This window comes from Botrytis deweyae, assembly GCF_014898535.1.
Source record: "Botrytis deweyae strain B1 chromosome Unknown BDEW_014, whole genome shotgun sequence".
NCBI classification, from domain to species: domain Eukaryota; kingdom Fungi; phylum Ascomycota; class Leotiomycetes; order Helotiales; family Sclerotiniaceae; genus Botrytis; species Botrytis deweyae.
In genome coordinates, this window is record NW_024066221.1 from 185,493 (window position 1) to 202,812 (window position 17,320).

At 43.9% G+C, this 17,320-nt stretch overlaps 7 protein-coding genes across 7 annotated transcripts; 4 read left to right on the forward strand and 3 right to left on the reverse strand.

Moving 5' to 3' along the window:
- Nucleotides 1–800: 800 nt before the first annotated feature.
- Nucleotides 801–1,273, reverse strand: EAE98_006487 (uncharacterized protein; the record flags this gene model as incomplete). The annotated part of the gene is made up of 2 exons (XM_038954110.1): nucleotides 801–1,132; nucleotides 1,198–1,273. 2 exons carry the CDS (start codon nucleotides 1,271–1,273, stop codon nucleotides 801–803), a joined length of 408 nt encoding a protein of 135 aa, XP_038809355.1.
- Nucleotides 1,274–3,218: 1,945 nt separating this feature from the next.
- On the reverse strand, nucleotides 3,219–5,299 carry EAE98_006488 (uncharacterized protein; the record flags this gene model as incomplete). The annotated part of the gene is made up of 3 exons (XM_038954111.1): nucleotides 3,219–4,502; nucleotides 4,550–4,850; nucleotides 4,899–5,299. 3 exons carry the CDS (start codon nucleotides 5,297–5,299, stop codon nucleotides 3,219–3,221), a joined length of 1,986 nt encoding a protein of 661 aa, XP_038809356.1.
- A 239-nt stretch (nucleotides 5,300–5,538) lies between these two features.
- Nucleotides 5,539–8,484, forward strand: EAE98_006489 (uncharacterized protein; the record flags this gene model as incomplete). Its single annotated transcript, XM_038954112.1, has 6 exons — nucleotides 5,539–6,330; nucleotides 6,381–6,533; nucleotides 6,581–6,695; nucleotides 6,750–6,841; nucleotides 6,891–7,076; nucleotides 7,127–8,484. The coding sequence occupies 6 exons, from the start codon at nucleotides 5,539–5,541 to the stop codon at nucleotides 8,435–8,437; spliced, it is 2,649 nt and encodes an 882-aa protein (XP_038809357.1). The 3' UTR covers nucleotides 8,438–8,484.
- Nucleotides 8,485–9,551: 1,067 nt separating this feature from the next.
- EAE98_006490 (uncharacterized protein) lies at nucleotides 9,552–11,592 on the forward strand (the record flags this gene model as incomplete). The annotated part of the gene is made up of 5 exons (XM_038954113.1): nucleotides 9,552–9,557; nucleotides 9,636–9,713; nucleotides 9,783–10,617; nucleotides 10,672–11,531; nucleotides 11,584–11,592. The coding sequence occupies 5 exons, from the start codon at nucleotides 9,552–9,554 to the stop codon at nucleotides 11,590–11,592; spliced, it is 1,788 nt and encodes a 595-aa protein (XP_038809358.1).
- Nucleotides 11,593–12,451: 859 nt separating this feature from the next.
- On the forward strand, nucleotides 12,452–13,560 carry EAE98_006491 (uncharacterized protein; the record flags this gene model as incomplete). Its single annotated transcript, XM_038954114.1, has 2 exons — nucleotides 12,452–12,495; nucleotides 12,609–13,560. The coding sequence occupies 2 exons, from the start codon at nucleotides 12,452–12,454 to the stop codon at nucleotides 13,558–13,560; spliced, it is 996 nt and encodes a 331-aa protein (XP_038809359.1).
- Nucleotides 13,561–13,902: 342 nt separating this feature from the next.
- On the reverse strand, nucleotides 13,903–14,802 carry EAE98_006492 (uncharacterized protein; the record flags this gene model as incomplete). The annotated part of the gene is made up of 3 exons (XM_038954115.1): nucleotides 13,903–14,003; nucleotides 14,116–14,190; nucleotides 14,301–14,802. The coding sequence occupies 3 exons, from the start codon at nucleotides 14,800–14,802 to the stop codon at nucleotides 13,903–13,905; spliced, it is 678 nt and encodes a 225-aa protein (XP_038809360.1).
- A 617-nt stretch (nucleotides 14,803–15,419) lies between these two features.
- Nucleotides 15,420–17,048, forward strand: EAE98_006493 (uncharacterized protein; the record flags this gene model as incomplete). Its single annotated transcript, XM_038954116.1, has 8 exons — nucleotides 15,420–15,530; nucleotides 15,588–15,830; nucleotides 15,887–15,946; nucleotides 16,002–16,009; nucleotides 16,062–16,168; nucleotides 16,223–16,393; nucleotides 16,443–16,742; nucleotides 16,789–17,048. The coding sequence occupies 8 exons, from the start codon at nucleotides 15,420–15,422 to the stop codon at nucleotides 17,046–17,048; spliced, it is 1,260 nt and encodes a 419-aa protein (XP_038809361.1).
- Between the last annotated feature and the right edge of the window lie 272 nt (nucleotides 17,049–17,320).

Below are 17,320 nucleotides of genomic sequence, written 5' to 3' on the forward strand. Positions count from 1 at the left end.
AGAAAAGACGGGATGTACATCTATTCGGACACTATCGGAATTTTAGCGAGGCGTTTTTGGGAGGTCAAACGAGCGAAGATACTAGGTCTTTATTATACCTATATGGAATACAACATCATGAGAGAATAATGAATATTATGTAATGACGATTTCCAATAATTTATTGCCATTTTTCTGCGTCATGATCACCTGGGCATCGCCACTTAGCAGGATTGCGTCCGAAAAGAAAAATTGACTTCGAAGCTACCTCTCTTTAATGATTCGTTGAAGGTACCTAGTCCATTCAATAACTCACGTGATCGAGGAATGGGGATGATACTACACTTTGACGAATAGAAGAGTCCACTAACTTTCTATGTGATAATTACATCACTTTTGAGGATAAGACAGCACATTCAGAATAAAGTCAAGCGCTTCTTGAATGGTGAGTTGAGTCTGATCTCGTTCTAGAAAAGCATCATGATGTCTGGAAAAACAAATTCAATCATTGCTATTTCCCTACTCTTTTTCCCAAAAACTTCATTGCTGTACCTGTGTTACTACTGAAACATCAAGAAGTCATTCTCAAACTATGGTCTTTGAATATACGCAGAACGCATTTTGCATAGATGCCATCTGCCCATATTCCGCAAGTGCAAGATCTCATCCATGACTGGTTAAATTTCGATCAAAGCCTCATATTTTGTATCATCGTTATTCCCTACCCCTAGGCTCACTTTCCTCCCAATACACCCAATCCCAACTTCTAAATTCGACACAGATTCAGCGACCATCTGAACAAAAACAGTCGACAGAAGCAATTACACAGGAATCTGAGGCGTAGGTGGAGGTTGAACCCAAACTACCGTTGCATCTCCGCGTGCTAGGGGAATCTTCGAAGTTGGTGGTGGGGGAACCCAGACGATGGTTTCGTCTCCGCGCTTCTTCTGCTTTGTTGTGGATGTTGGGACGAGGATTTCGAGAGGTTTGTATGTGTTTTTGCGGCTGAGAGCTCGTTCGATTGTTTTGTCTGTAGCTGCGACTGCGTCGTTTTCGGGGATTGTTGAGATGTGGTGAGTGTTCGTTTCGGAGCCGTGTTGGGCGAGGATTAGAGCGTTAGGTTCGTTGCGCTCGATGATCTCGAAATTTCGGTCTGGTTATTTGTGAGTCATTTGCTATTATCCGGGTGCTAGGAAATAGTTCAACTCCCTTGTGTACCTTGTGAAGCTACTGGAGCCGAGAGTCCAACGACAGTTAGGGAGGAGGTGACGACGAGAAACTTTTGGAGATGCATATTTGGAACTGATATTGAAAGTTTTGAGACTAGTTTGATATTGATAGAGAGATCCCAATCTTCAAAGTAAGAAATAACTCTGTTAATACAAGAATCCAATTTGTACGACGAACTTGAGATTCTCAAATCGGAGTATTCAATGTTCTCAAATACCACAATACTCAAGTGATCATCTCATCGTGGAACACTCATGAAGGGTATAAGATCAGGATTTCTCTCGGGTAGATGCATGAGATGGTGCTCAGTATTCTATCCCACGTTCTCTTGATTGTGCAATACATACCATTTTGTGTTTTCCAAATTCAAAGACTCAGACTATCGCTATGCTTACTTCCCTAGAGTCCACATCCAGATGCTATCGGTAGCCCTGGTTTACATCATGATTGTATATTGTTTGACGATGATTGTGCATCGAAGTTACATCGCACGATTGTCAGACGTATCGAGGATACGAGTGTTGTGCACCTCATACTGCGTAATGACCACTAACGAATATTTGCTTTGTAGCTCGCATGATAGTAGAAAGGCGGCATCTGTACAAAACTAGTTTCAATTCAATTATTCGTTATACTGCGGCTCAATTTACACCGTGGTGGATGTTCTCAAGCTTAGTTGATAACTACTTCATTTCAAGCAAAATTAAATGTAGCATTCTGTCTTCTGCAAGTACCCGAGAGTGACAACTCATCCGGGGAAGTGAACTTGCATCTTCCATTGATATTGCCACAGCATGATGAATGGCTCGGAACCCTTTGCCTTTTTAGTGTTATGATCCTCGTGGCGGAACTAGGTATGTTTGTTTTGAACGAGGTGACAACGGCCAGATCCGAGGAGTTCAACTGGAATGAACATCTTGTGACGTTTGGGTTTAGCGCACGGAATCTTAGTTGTCACTGATGAGCACGAAAAATGTTATTATACCATGACGATGTTACGTACTGGGAGCTCGAGCCGTTGGTCGAAGAAGTGATTGAAATGTTTTCATGATCTTTGATGTAAACAACGAAAGTATCGCACTTGAGAGATAATGATCTTCTGTACGAAAGATCAAAATGCCGAACGTAAAACGAATACAACACCCAAGTCCATCCGACCATCTCATGCGAGCTTTTCATTTCGCCTCTCCTCCAAGCTTCTGTCCGCTTTCATGTACACAACATACACATATATGTTTGTGTTCATCAAGCGACAGCCACGAGGACCTCCATAAATCAGATCGTACACCGGAACTAGTTCCGATATCCGTTATCAGTGTTGCACTTCACATGCAAGATTTACTTACTATCTCAATTATGCAACATTGGAGGTGATCAGATACCTAGTACAAGAGTCTGAGTTAAGATGGTACCTTTTTGTTGGAGTTTATATCCGTAGGCAATAATGAGCTTTCAATATATCTTCTGATAGTAAAGAAAAGTTAAAATTATCATTTTCTGAGTGTGCTTTTCCTCTCGCTCTTGTTGGAACTCTCATCCTTCGTTCAAACAGGTTTAGAGAAATGGTGGGAAGTGGAAACCAGATCATCAAATAGCAAGCATACACATGAGAGGAGCTACTTACAGTTGGTTTGGCAACATGACAATTTACTTGTAGATCTGGGGATCGCCACTACAGAGCCGTCGAGTCGATCACATGAATGTTTAATTGTTACAACGATTGCAAAATGGGCTCTGGCTTCAACTCTTAAGCTTTCTTTCCATGTTGCAAAGAGAAGAACCTAGAGAAGATTCGAGATGAGATCGAAAAAGACAGGAATGCTAGATAGGTATATGAGGTTACAATGAGGTTGATAATGAAAAATTGTTATAATTAGGTAACCTGTGAATGCACAGAAGTAATGGCCTTTTACGAACCTAGATCCTTGTAGAGTTGCTAATATTTCCATGATATTCATAAAACCAGAGACCATGCTTCATTTCGAGCTCACTTCTAATGATATTAACGATCATCTACCTACTCCTAGATTTTCCAAATCTAAAATTACGTCTGACAGCAACTCCTTAAACTCATCCGCCTCCTGCTTATCTCTCATCGTCCCTACAATGACCTCTAATTCGTCCGCCATTTGTCTCTGAGTCTTTTGATCATTGGCGTAACGCTTTCGCATGCCATCTCCTGCTTTTGATAATAATGCTGTGGATAGTTGTAGCATGGCAATATGTAGCTCGATGACCACCGACGACGACAATGAGGCAGGTAGTTTTATGGCAGATGTTGTTGAAATCAGAGTCAACCATTCCTGTTTAATGTATGACGTTGACTCTTCATCTATGACTGCGAGTAGGATGCGTACGATTTGAAGACCTCTTGCTGCTTCTGCGGTTATGGAAGATTGAGGATTGGTGGGTGCTGCGGTATCGGCAATTTGGCTAAGAACATTGAGGAGATCTTCGGAAACCACTTGCCATCCATCCTGGTTCAAGAAAGCTTCCACGCCATCCTCGGTGGTCATAATTCCTTCGAGCGCGAGTAATATAGGATATCTGAAGTCAGGTTCATCCATATTACTTATTTTATATAGCTCAATGAACATATCCATCATACCAGCACTTTCTTTGCGTAGGTTTTCGTTCTCATCCTCACGAACCCATATAGCTAATGCTCTGATACTAGCTAGGATCAGGGGGTCCGCAGTAACCTTATCTTCAATGGAATCCCAGGTTAAAGTAAGTCTTGTTCCTTCAGATGTGGCAGCGGTTCCAGCTCGTGCGGAAGGATGTAATCCAGAAGCACCGGCAATAGATGCGTCCCATCTATCTCGCAGGTATTCAATTGCCAAAGACATAGTCTCAGCAATATCCTTTCGCAACTTCAACATTAAATCTGGGGGCATGGTGAAGTTTTTGGAATTTTCTTCATCGAGACTTCGAACAAGATATCCTATGAAGCTTGAGAGAACATCGAACGCGGCTGCAAGTCGTTGTGAGATACTTGAATAATCACTGTTATTCAATTTCGCTAAGAGTGACGGAAAGGATGATCGCAAGTCAATCAATAAAAGATTTACAAATAGATAAGAAAACGGCTTGCTATTGCTTTCATTCTTATTCGAGGTATGCAGACTTTCATCGTTAAACAACAATGAAGGACATGTCACAGGATATGCTTGTAACAATGCCGCTGCCGCCTGAGTATATGCAACTCTACCAGCGAGTGTGGGTTTTCTGTTAACTAACTCGCGAAGCAAGGCAATTGCAGACTTAAGCCACTTTGGATTACGTGGAAGCGCCTAAAACATGTTAGACTCGGCACTGAATAGGGGAAGTATTGATTTACTTCAGAAGATAATTTGGGTATAAAGCTTGAAACAAAAGATAAAAATGTAACTGCATCAGTTCCTTTGAATACTACAAGGAGATTTGAAATCACTCGATTGATACTTTCATGGACAGCTTGTACTTCGATCGTAGAACCATTTGCCCAAGTATAATTTAGAATGTCGAGAACAAGGGGATATTGTGGCGCTATCTCTATTAATGATGAGATATCCTCAACTTTTAAAAGTTCTAGAGAGCCTTCTACCTGGCTGACTATAGTTAACAGCGTTTGGAGAATAAGCTGTGTAGTTTCAGGGGAACTAGGTGGCATTAGCACGTGATTCACACACGAACCGTTGGAGTGTTACCTTTGAATAAGTGCTTTGACCAGAGGTCCTGTTCTTCCAGTGAGCTGTGGTCCCCTTCGAACATCTTCTGGCAATAGTATAGAGAATGTATGTAGTACAGCTACTGCGAGATCTACCATATCTTTTGCTTGGGCCTTGTCAATTTTTCCACCAAACTGAGCTCGCAATAGTCGATCTAAAAACTTTGAGGATATAGATTCCCAAAGTATTTGTAGGCGTTCTGTATTTTTGACGAGCTGTTGTTCGTTGTCAAGAACGGATTTAAGGAGAGCAAGTCCTACGAACCTGGAAGTGTCGTCTTTCGCCTTTAGGAGGTCCTTCATTTTTTCAAAAGTTGCGCCAGGGCTACTGAGACCCGTTGGCTCGGAATTTGAGCTATCGCTGACCTTTGATTCTGACATGCTCGATTCAAAGTATATTTAAAATATCTCATTCATTCACGTCGGAATTAAATAAAATTTTGATTTTGGAAGAATGATGGATGGAATTGGGATTGGGTATCAAATAGCCTTCGGTCGGAATTCGGTAGAACATTAATCCGGAGGATTCTAGAGCACTCGAGACTCTTAAGTCAACGACAAAGCTGTTTCAACTTACGACTACCACAGAAGATGCAGATACTTCTATCGAATGTATAAAGATGGCCAGTTCATCTGCGGGTTATTTCGCAACTCGGCGACACCCCGATTCGTCGTCGAGTCGCAGTCCACCAAATCATCCCTCAGCCGAAGATGACAGCGATAACGATGATCCCCAAGCTGTACTTGCAGACGATCCACTTGACGAAGACAGCCCAAACCACTTCTCATTTAAGCGCAAACAAAAACAACCTGCGACGTCCAGATTTCTATCTGCATTTACCAAACCGATTAGTGGGTCCGAGTCGCGGCATAATACACCATCACCGAGAGGAAGCACACCAAGCCCAGGGAACGGTCGAGCGTACCCAATAGGAAATAATTCACAACATAGTCCTACGCCTAAAGATGGAGGCCCATTGGATTGGTACATTGAGGGGCCAGGTCGACGGGTTGGATATGAGGATATGACAGCTATTGATTGGATCTTTGAATACACGAAAGAACGACAAAGGCTACGGACGTTATACTCAAACGCAACAGGATTAGTTGGATATGTAAAACAGCTTTTGGATGCAAGTCAGATATGGATAGTTCTTGTTCTGACAGGGCTGGCAGCGGGCGCATTTGCAGCCGGAATCGATATCGTCACGGATTTTCTGGCAGATTTAAAGACAGGATATTGTCGAGCTGGAGAAGACGGGGGTCACTTTTACCTCAACAAATTCTTCTGCTGCTACGGATATGACAGTGTTGCCAAGTGCCGTGATTGGATACCATGGAGTGTTGCGTCAAACATTGGTTCGGCGGGTGGAAAATGGTTTATAGAGTATTTCTTTTTTATATTATTTTCGGTAGGTCGAGCCCATCGATTATACCCGGTGCAATTGCTGACATGGACTAGTTGTCTTTTGCTTTCATTTCAAGTGTTTTGGTACAAGAATATGCTTTATATGCGAAGCATAGCGGTATTCCTGAGATCAAAACTATATTAGGTGGCTTTGTAATTCGGCGTTTCATGGGGATTTGGACATTGGTTATTAAGTCCCTTGGACTGGTGAGTTTTGTTCTGATATATAACCGGTTAGATACTGATTTAAGTAGTGCCTATCGGTTGCATCTGGAATGTGGCTTGGTAAAGAAGGCCCGCTTGTACATGTAGCATGTTGCTGTGCAAATGTGTTCATGAAATTATTTGTCAACATCAATGGTAACGAAGGTACGTTTAATTTCTGAAGCTTGAAACTAGATCTTCGTCTAATTCAATGTTCAGCTCGTAAACGGGAGGTGCTTTCAGCGGCTGCGGCTGCTGGTATATCAGTTGCCTTTGGCTCTCCCATTGGTGGTGTGCTCTTTAGTCTAGAGGTGGGTACACCATTAATTATCATCATGTCTATGAACTAATTAAATCCAGCAACTCTCATACTACTTTCCCGACAAAACTATGTGGCAGAGCTTTGTCTGTGCCATGACAGCTGCAGTAACTTTACAAGCATTAGATCCTTTTAGAAGTGGAAAGCTTGTTCTATATCAAGTTACTTATAGCACTGGTTGGCATGGATTTGAAATGATACCCTATGCTTTTCTAGGTATCTTAGGGGTAAGACTTCTCTAGTAAAATCATTACTCCTGTAGTCTAACATCGTTCAGGGAATCTACGGCGGACTTTTCATCAAAGTCAATACAAGTATTTTCCAATGGAAGAAGACTGCTACATGGCTTCCTGGACCGATAACACAGGTTATGATTGTTGCTACTCTGACTGCTTTAGTCAACTACCCAAACCTTTACATGCGAACTCAATCTTCTGAGCTAGTTTTCTCCTTATTTGCCGAGTGTTCGAAGCTTACCGATGACCAGTTCGGATTATGCAAAACTGGTGCTGCTACTATTGGAACAATATTTTTATTACTATTTGCAGCTGTACTAGGCTTCTTCTTAGCATCCATGACATTTGGACTTCAAGTCCCAGCAGGAATCATTTTACCTTCAATGGCAGTAGGAGCGCTCTTCGGTCGCGCCGTTGGCATTCTTGTCGAGATATGGGTTCATAACTTCCCTAAATTCTTTGCATTCGCCACCTGCGAGCCAGATATTCCATGTGTTACTCCCGGTACGTACGCGATTATTGGAGCTGCTGCTGCGTTAGGCGGTGTGACTAGAATGACAGTTTCAATTGTCGTTATCATGTTTGAGCTTACCGGAGCTCTAACATATGTGTTACCAATTATGATCGCTGTCATGATCAGTAAATGGGTTGGTGATGCTTTCGGGAAGCGTGGAATATATGAAAGTTGGATTCATCTGAACGAGTATCCATTCTTGGATAACAGTGATGAGACACCCATCCCTGATATATCTGTTCGGCAAATCATGACTCGGATTGAAGACCTTGTCGTGCTTACCGCTACTGGTCATACTATTGAATCTTTAACCAATGTTTTGGCAAGTCATCCATATCGCGGCTTTCCCGTGATCTCGGATCCTCGAGAAGCTATATTATTGGGATACATATCGCGCGCGGAACTTCAATATAATCTCAAAATGTCCACGCAAGCTCCTCGGTCGCTTCGACCTGAGACGGAAGCATTCTTTTCACACCAACCGTTTGCGGATCCACGAACGACGCTCGATCTTCGACCATGGATGGATCAAACACCTATCACTTTACCTTCACGATCAAACCTTCTCCTCACGGCAAACTATTTTCAAAAATTAGGAGTTCGATATGTTCTTTATTGCGATCGAGGTGTATTACAAGGATTTTTGACGAAGAAGGATGTCTGGTACGTATTGAATGGTGCAGAAGAAACTAGAAGAACGAATGGACAGGATGATATGGGCATGGAGACAGGACTTGCAAGAGAAGCAGGAACGGGGGAACATAGAGGTTTATTGAATGGTGATGAAGATGATTTGGTGCCGTTAACACCTTCTCAAGACCATGCACCAATGTTATAATGAATGATACCTACTTAGATTAATTGAAATGTTATACTTTTTTCGATCAAGTACTGTGGCTGTTGAGTGTAGTCTCCCGTTGGTCAAGTTCGCAAATGGCCTTGTCACAATCTGATATGACAGGCTTTCCCCAGGGTCAACATTGGGCTGTGCTGCATTGTTACACTGCTTATGGAGGGGTAGCTTTCACATAATTCATGTGTCGTACCCAGCTATACAACATCAACTTCGCCGAGCACGTTTCGAAATCCAAAGAATGATATGAGCAGATTCGTACGACTCTATCTCATGGAGGTGTATTGAAGAAGACAGCGAAGCAGATAATTGTTATTTGATTAGGTCAATATATTCTACTGGAGTCTTTCGCAATAGTCGGCATAGAAACGAAGCCTAAACGTTTACTAAACTCCACTATTAGCTCGGCATCTGCGCTAGTGCAGCATATCGACCCCTCTTAACCCCTGAACCATATCTTTGTTGCCGTGATCATCCGACCGTCGGTGTACGAAGCTCAAATGTTGATTTATGTTTAGATTTTTGCATACGATTAAAGGCAACGAATACGGTGGCTCGTATAATGACCTACGGACATGTCTATCTACATCGTACTTGTATTGCATCACGTATGGATGTAATAGTAAGTTCTACACCAGTGCAAGGTACAAATGTAGCATAGCCTCTTTCGACCAAGCATGTGGCAAGCATGCTCAAAGCAAGGTAAGCACGGCAAAGGCAACTAAACGCCTTATGAGAGGTCAACAGTCCCAAAATATGCCAAGCCCCAAGAGTTCATACCTCTACCTTGGATAAATCATTTGACGAAACAGATGTGAATGGTCCGTTTTAATTCACTTTAGTCTTTCGTAGAGAGTTAAAGCGTGTTACAAGGCTGTGAATCCCTGCGTTCGTCATCAACAGGTATTTCATTATATCATCACCCCACCATCATACTAAGCTTCGCCCGCCACGGTTTACTTTTTCCCATTACTCAAATATCCACGACGACCTTTAATTAGACCTTTCATAGTCTACATAAACTCCTTGAGAATTCTTTTTATTGACACCCTCCAAGAAATCAACCTACAAAAGACTATTAAAATCTTACTTCGAAAGAATGGGGGTAAGCTTTTAAAGTCTTATATACACAAAAATCAAGATGTACGGAAGACCAAATACTAATGCGTATCCGGGGGGACAGCTAGCTTCTAAGATGGCAGCTGCACAGCAGGCACAAGGAGGAGCTCCTCCAGCTCTTCAAGCTGGTCAGCCACCATATGTATGTTTTCTCCCTTGTGCAAATCCTCCATGTCTGCTTGAAAATGAATGTTTGCTGATTATAATGTAGCCAACTGGCGGTCAACCACAGTATGGTCAAGGTCAGCAAGGTCAGATTTCTTCACCTGTGCATCCATCCCCATCCCCCAATCCGCAATACCCATCGTATGGTCAACCGTCCCCGTCCCCTTATGGTCAGCCTCCGCCATCTCCGTATGGTGGTCAGCCTTCACCCTACGGACAACCTCCAGCGTCTCCTTACGGGCAAACACCATCGTCCCCTTATGGGCAACCTCCAACGTCGCCCCATCCTCAGTCATATGGGCATCCTCCACCTCCGCCTCCACCACAGCAACAGCAACAGTACAATCAGTATAACCCACCATATGGGCAGCCTCCACCTCCCCAACAGTACCAACAATATGGTCAATATGGGCAATCACAACCTCCTCCGCAGCAATATCAACATCAGCAACCATATCAACCACATCAACCATATCCATCGAATCCACGAGACCAGCCTCCCACACCAACGCAATCATTTCCTCCTCCTTCGCAATATGGACAAAATGCTGGAAACCCACTAACACAATCTCAAATAGGTCAGCAATATCAAGCCTACCCTGGCGGTCCACCACCACCACAAGGAGCTCCACCTCGCGCCGGACCTTTGGGTTACGTTCCAGGTGGAAGCTCTATTCCACCACAAGCGGTTAAACAATCTCTTGAGGACACTATCCGAGAGAAGAACTTGGGTAACTTCTTCAGAAACCCACAAATTCTCGATCAGATCTGTGCCATTGCTCCTCAAAAAATTGATCAACTCTGCCAAACCTGGAACGTACCCAAGGAATTGGGTGCTGATATTGTAAAGCTTGCTTTATTCGACATTATTCTCTTCGTTGGTATGTTCGCAAACTTTTTTGAATGACATACAATAAAATACTGACTCCGTAAAGATGACAGTGGTTCTATGATTTTCCAGGAGAATGGTTCCCGTATTGATGACATGAAGCTTGTATTAGGACGAGCTGCTTACGCCGGATCTCTATTTGATGCCGACGGAATCGAGGTTCGCTTCATCAACAGTGACGTACAAGGAAACCACATTCGATCTGAGCCAGAAGTTGAGGAACTTGTCAAACGCGTCCAATTCAAGGGTTTGACTCCATTAGGTGCACAACTTAGAAACAAGGTTGTAGAGCCATTGATCATGAGCAAGGTCAGATCCAACTCACTTCAGAAGCCAGTTTTGGTTATCGTTATCACCGATGGTCAACCAGATAACCAAGATGATGTTTTCCAACTTGTGAAGAATTCCTCAGCTGAGCTCGCACGTACTCCATATGGAAAGCAAGCCATTTCTTATCAATTCGCACAAGTCGGCAATGACAAGCAGGCAACTGAATTCTTGAAGAAACTCGACGATGATAGAACCATCGGAGATTTGATCGATTGTACATCCAACTTCGAAGCCGAACAAGATGAAATGGCCCGAACCAACCCAGGAACGGATTTGACTCCTGATTTGTGGTTATTGAAGCTTTTGGTCGGTGCCATTGATTCCTCCTACGATACCAAGGATGAACAAGGAAGCCGTCCTCCACCATCTGGCGGTCAATATGGACAACCACAACAGGGTTACGCCCCTCCTCCAGGCCCTCCTCAAGGCTATGGACAACAACCTGGTGGATATCCTCCACAACAACAAGGCCAATACCCTCCTCAACAACAAGGACAATATGGCGCTCCTCCTCCAGGTGGTGCTTATCCTGGTCAACAACAATACAGACCAGGTGGAGGTCCACCAGTTCCTCCTGTAAGTACATTCACTTAGCCTTCAAGGCAAAGATAAACTAACAGAAATCTAGCGTTACTAATTGCGCGTTCATAATTCTGAGAATCTACTTCTCTGGGGGAAAGGCAATTTGAATGGGAAAGAATATCACAATATTGGTTAGGTGAAGGTGATAGGTGACAGGAATGAAATTATGACCTTCAGAAATTGATGAAATTTCCAAATTTTCATATGATACGTTGGCTTTTTCGAATTAGCAAGTTTACTATTTATCTGTCTAATTTTTCTGAAGCTTTTTTGAATGTGATGTGTTGAGTGAAATCCTAGTAACGTTACGAATGAAGTGTACTATCAGATTATTCTCAATGCATGATTGATTCGATGCTAGAACAATAGACCTGATCGGATCGGTAAGGGTATTTCTTTGAGACCTTGAGCAGGTTTCTGGAAGGTCCACGTAGCTTAAATATTTTGATGTTCTTCTAGGTTTACTCCCGGTGAGCTTGAAATCCAGTACACAAGAGTTCAGCTCACCGGGAGTACAGTTATTGCAAACAGAAGTAAAAAGAACAGCTAATCTTGAGCTCAAAACTCCTGGTCGTGGCTTCATTTTCAAAATATGATAAACAACTGTAATGAATATTTTAAATTCATGATTTGTTTTCTAAGCCCAGATGTTCAACCGATTGAACTGTCATTCCGTTGGTACTTATTAGTTCAAAGCTCACTGTAATAAATTTCCCTGCAGCGGCCGCGCCACCACGTCACTAACAGCTTAATAACTTCCGAGCTTAGAATCTCTCATCCCACCACCTCGCAAGCTTGTGCTACTTTAACCACCTCGTCGCAGAACACAGCCCACCGCGCAGAACTTCAATTATAATAACGGAAACTCTTTACAAATCAAGTACAGCTACTAGGACACTTTCCATACCGGCAAAATGTCTGCAAAGATCGATAAGATCATTGCGCGTCTGCAAGAAAAGTAAGAATCCACAACTCCTTCCTCCCTCTTGCCCATTTTCCTTCTCCCCTCCCACCTCACCTCACCTCACCTCATCCAAACTCATGCCGCATTTCTTACTAACCACCCCGCAGAACCGCAGAAGGCACCTACTACGAAGCGCACCAACAAACCCGCGTCGTCGCCTCCCGCTACATCAAATCCCAAAACTACCCCGCCGCCGCCGACATTCTCTATTCCGTTTCGCTCTCCCTGCTGCAAGCCGCACAAGGCGGTTCCGGGGGCGATCTCGCCCTCTTCCTCCTCGAAGTGTACAGCACTTCATCCCTAACCTGCGACTCCTCATCCAAAGGCCGACTCTTCACCCTCCTGCGTGCGTTTTCCCCCGAGGAACCAAGTCGCAAGCGCTTCATCACCGAAACCATCGCGTGGAGTTGCAAAACCTCTGCGTATCCCGCCGGTGACCCGGAGTTGCATCATGTGATAGGGAGCTTGCTTGCAGAGGAGGGAGAAGTATATGATGCAGAACGACATTTGATACTCGGCACGAAGGATTCCGCGGAGGTGCTGGCGAAGATGGAATATGAATGGTATCTTGAGGATGATAGTCATACAGCCGCGCTGTATGCGAGTCGAGCTGTGTTGCCCTATCTACTGGTCGGGAATGTGCGGGATGCGCGCAAGAGTTTGGGGATTTTCACGACCCGTTTGCGAGAGGCGAATGCGGGGTTGACGGTGCAGGAGTTGGGGGGCGCGAATGAGGATATTAAGATTTATCCTTCGATTCCCTTGTTGAATTTTCTGGGGCTGTTGTTGGTAGCGGTGCAGAAGGGGAATTCGCTGGATTTCAAACAGTTGATGAAGAAGTATGCGGGACAGATGAAGGAAGCGGGGGAGATGTGGGAGGAGGCGTTGACGAGCGTGGGAGAAATGTATTTTGGTATTCAGAGACCGAGACAGGGAAATCCATTGTTGGATATGATGGGGAGTATGTTTGGGGGTGGGATGGGGGGTGGAGCACAGCAACCGCAGGCTAGGAGAATTGGACAATCGGGGGGTGCACCAGTGGCCGAGGGTCTCGATTAAAGCTGAAGGTTTGCGTTGAATGGGGGAGTAATGGATGATTGATGGTCTCAAACTACAGTTGTTCAATTCCAGAGAAGGAAAAAAGATAGATACCAATACCAATACTCCGTAAAACTACCGCAATCTGTAGGATCAGCCCTGGGTATTCCAATTTCCGTTCCGTGCAACCATCCAATCTTTACGCCATGTTAAACAAAGTTGTCTATACCCCAAGTATTCTCAGTGTGCCAGTCCGGCAGTATCCTGCATGACATATCCAATACAGGTCGCTCCTATGCTCTTATTTGCAAATTTGTATCGCATATCTGTTACGAGCACGAATTCTGCAGAATTTAACCACGCTTATCGAACAACCCCTTCGTTTTCCGCTTCAAACATCCAGTTGTCATCTGATAGGGCAGCTGTCTTCGCGCGTAGACTATTCCGTACTGCTTCTAATAATTCTAGATATCTGGTTAGTATCATCCTTGCGCAAGTTCTAATGCCGGTTTGATGTATAGATTTGGTGGGACCCAGTGTACGAAGAAGTGTATATTAGGCAAGAATCGTACTAACCAGCGGGTTCACTTGGCGCACGATTGCGATCGCGTTGATGATGTTTTATCGAATCATTCAGGCGTTGTCTTTCTCCTATGTCAGAGGTTACATTAGCATTTCTCTCCGTATGAAAACAATCCACTCTCCTCCTTTCACTTTCTTTTCCCATGCCCTCAAAGGAAAATAAGAGGGAAAGAACTCACTCTCCTCCTCTCCCTCCACCCCAACCATATCCTCATCATCAGCTCCAAACGACAAATCCCCTCCCGGGTCGATTCCCCCTCCTAACATCATACTCCCAATATCAAAATCGCCATTTTTGTCCCGCATTACTATATCCGTCGTGCCATCGAATGACAAGGTACTATTATTCCGACTCCCATTTCTTTCATGTCCATTATGCGAGAAAGAATGGAAATTGGCATCGCGATCGTTGGAGTGGGAAGAATGAGAAGGGAATGTGGATGCGTGGTCCAGACGAAGAGTTTCGGCAGATGTACTGGTTGAGGAAGTGGTTGGACGACGGGGGAGAGATGGGATGGGGTGCGAGGGCGCGGGGTTGGTGGGGGTGGTGTGAGAGTAGGAGTGGGAAGGGGTGGTGGAGGATGCGGTGTGAGAGGTGCGGAGGTGGGAGGGAAAGAGATTCCGTCGGACGGAGGGGCGGATGGGAGCATTGGCGCTGGTGGGATTGCGGCGTTCGGGCATGGTGGATGGTGTGTAAGGGTTCGTAGGTCTATAAATGGTCTGTAGGTTTGGAGGTTTGGAGGAAGACGTGATTTGTTTTCGGATGCGGATTTGGTTGTGAAAGATTAGAGAGAACTAATTGAAGGGATGACGATGACAAAGGTACAGGATGTATATAAATATTTAGAAGAGTATGGCTATGGATGCTGGTATTGTACTGTGATAACCAAATTTCCCAGGAACCATATGTCGCATACGATAACTGTCATAGGTAAAGATTGGAATTGTTGTAAGGCTGTAATGTAAATATTGCATTAGCGGGGAACGAGCATGAACAGGGATCATCTAGACAAATCAGACGAAACCATCTCATCAACTCCACCGAGCTACCAGGCTACCTAGGGACACTTTTTGGCCTTGCCTCATTGCCTTGTCTCAAGCGAATTTAATGTCTAGACTTGCGAGACTTGGAGACTTGTTCTCTTTCTAGCCAGCACCTGACAACCTACCCAGTATTTATTTGCATCACGATTTCTGATTTCTCGAGTCTCCTTATTCGTGGAATTTCCTATTACTCACAGGTCATCTAAATTCCTATTAAAACGATATCAATCACCATACCTAGATCTCACTTCATCATGAATACTATTAATCAAACACATCCTCAAGTCCATGTATTTAATACTCTCCCCCTAAATCAATTTGAGAGAACTCGTGATGTTGGCAATACTGCAATTTCCAGACCACAGGTATATTATTCCTCATCAACCACCAATTCTCTTTTTCTGGACTAACAAATAGAACAGGAAATTGCCCATTTTTCTTATGATGATAATCACGAGTTTCATTTAGATGATTCCTCGATTCGCTGGTATTATCCGCCTGATATAGGGACGGATTTGAATCGCGGATTTGAAACATTCCGTAAACATGATGATTCTAGGGATGAGCATCTGGAATCGTTATTGAGAGCGTTGATGGAGAAAGAGAAAACGACAAATCTTAAGACTGAGGCGGATATTATTACTTGGAGAGGAATGATGACCAAAGTTCGTCTATATTTAGGAGAAAGAAGCAAGGGAAACACTAATGAGAAGGGGTGCAGATTATTGCGAGTTTGTTTGACTCTAGAGATGGGTTCCAGATGAATGCCACGTGTTTTGAGGTGAGTTGGGTAATGGGTATGGGGTTTCAGATTTTCGGGACTAATCGAGGTGAAGGGGACAATGTATGCTTGATGTTGAATTATTGTCGTGTGGGCATCAAGCTGACTTGTATAGCTTTGTCGAGGAAGATCATCAATATAAAGTTACGACCAGAGCTAGACAAGATGCACGACAGCGACCTCAACCAGGAAGACCTTCAGGAGATGCGATGAGTTTTTGGGGTAAGTCTGAGGTATCTTGAATGAATATTCGTAACTTTCATTGACCGTAGATAGGATATAAGTTCGAAACTTTATGCCTTATGCCCACTCCGTGGCCAGAAACGTCTCGAGATTATATCGAAAATCGAGATACTGAGATCGTCAATAACCATGCCCAGTATTGTTCCATTGTAAAAACCAAAATTGGAAGTAATGCTTTGGTTATTGGTGGAGAAGTTGACGGAAGTATGTTTACAGCTTATGGTCTGATGATTTGTATCTAACACGGGTCCAGTATACAAGGGATCAAAGTCTGAGGATGGAAAGTCTACGGAATGGCTTGAGTTAAAAACAAGCGTGACTCCTAGGCATAGAGGAGATGAGCAGAATTTTGAGAGAAAGCTTCTGAAATTCTGGCTCCAATCATTTTTGCTTGGAGTTCCTCACATCATAGTCGGAAAACGAAGTCCTGATGGAATTCTTCAAAGCGTCGAAAGAATAAATACCGCCCAAATGCCTGGAATGGTAAAGAGAGGGGGAAATAATTCATGGGATGGAGATATGTGCATCAACTTCGCGAATCAGATTCTTCAATGTAAGTTGGAACCATTATTCACCCTCGTTGTGGCTAACAAAGAAAGTTCTGAAAGCAACTATTATCGGTGATGGTGTGTGGAAGATTCGAAGGAGAGAAAAAGCCATGGCCATTGAGGTATTCAAGGTAGAAGAGAAGGGACATGGTGGCATACTATCTGATGAATTTGTCGAATGGCGAAATACACTTGGTCAACAAACGGTCCTCAATTCTCATGCCGAGAACAACACCGTGCAGATGAACGGTCTGAATGTCACTGCGGGAGATGCACCTCAAGCCGCTCTGGCTGATATACCTATGAGTTGATGAGTTGACGGGTTGATGCAGCAGTGAATAATCACCTAGCAGCAAGCAATAGCTCCGACTTCGGATACGCCCCAGATGCATTAAAAGCTCGGACACGGCACACTCAACAGCATGGAAGAAAGCGAAGATCAGAACCTTGGAAGAGAAAGGTAAAAACAATCTTTTTCTTCGGACACTGAGACACGGCTTGCATTGTTCTGACATGTTCTGACACCATCGTGCGCCTCCCTCGATACCCGAAAGGAGTTCTGTTGGGATGGCATGATGTTCAT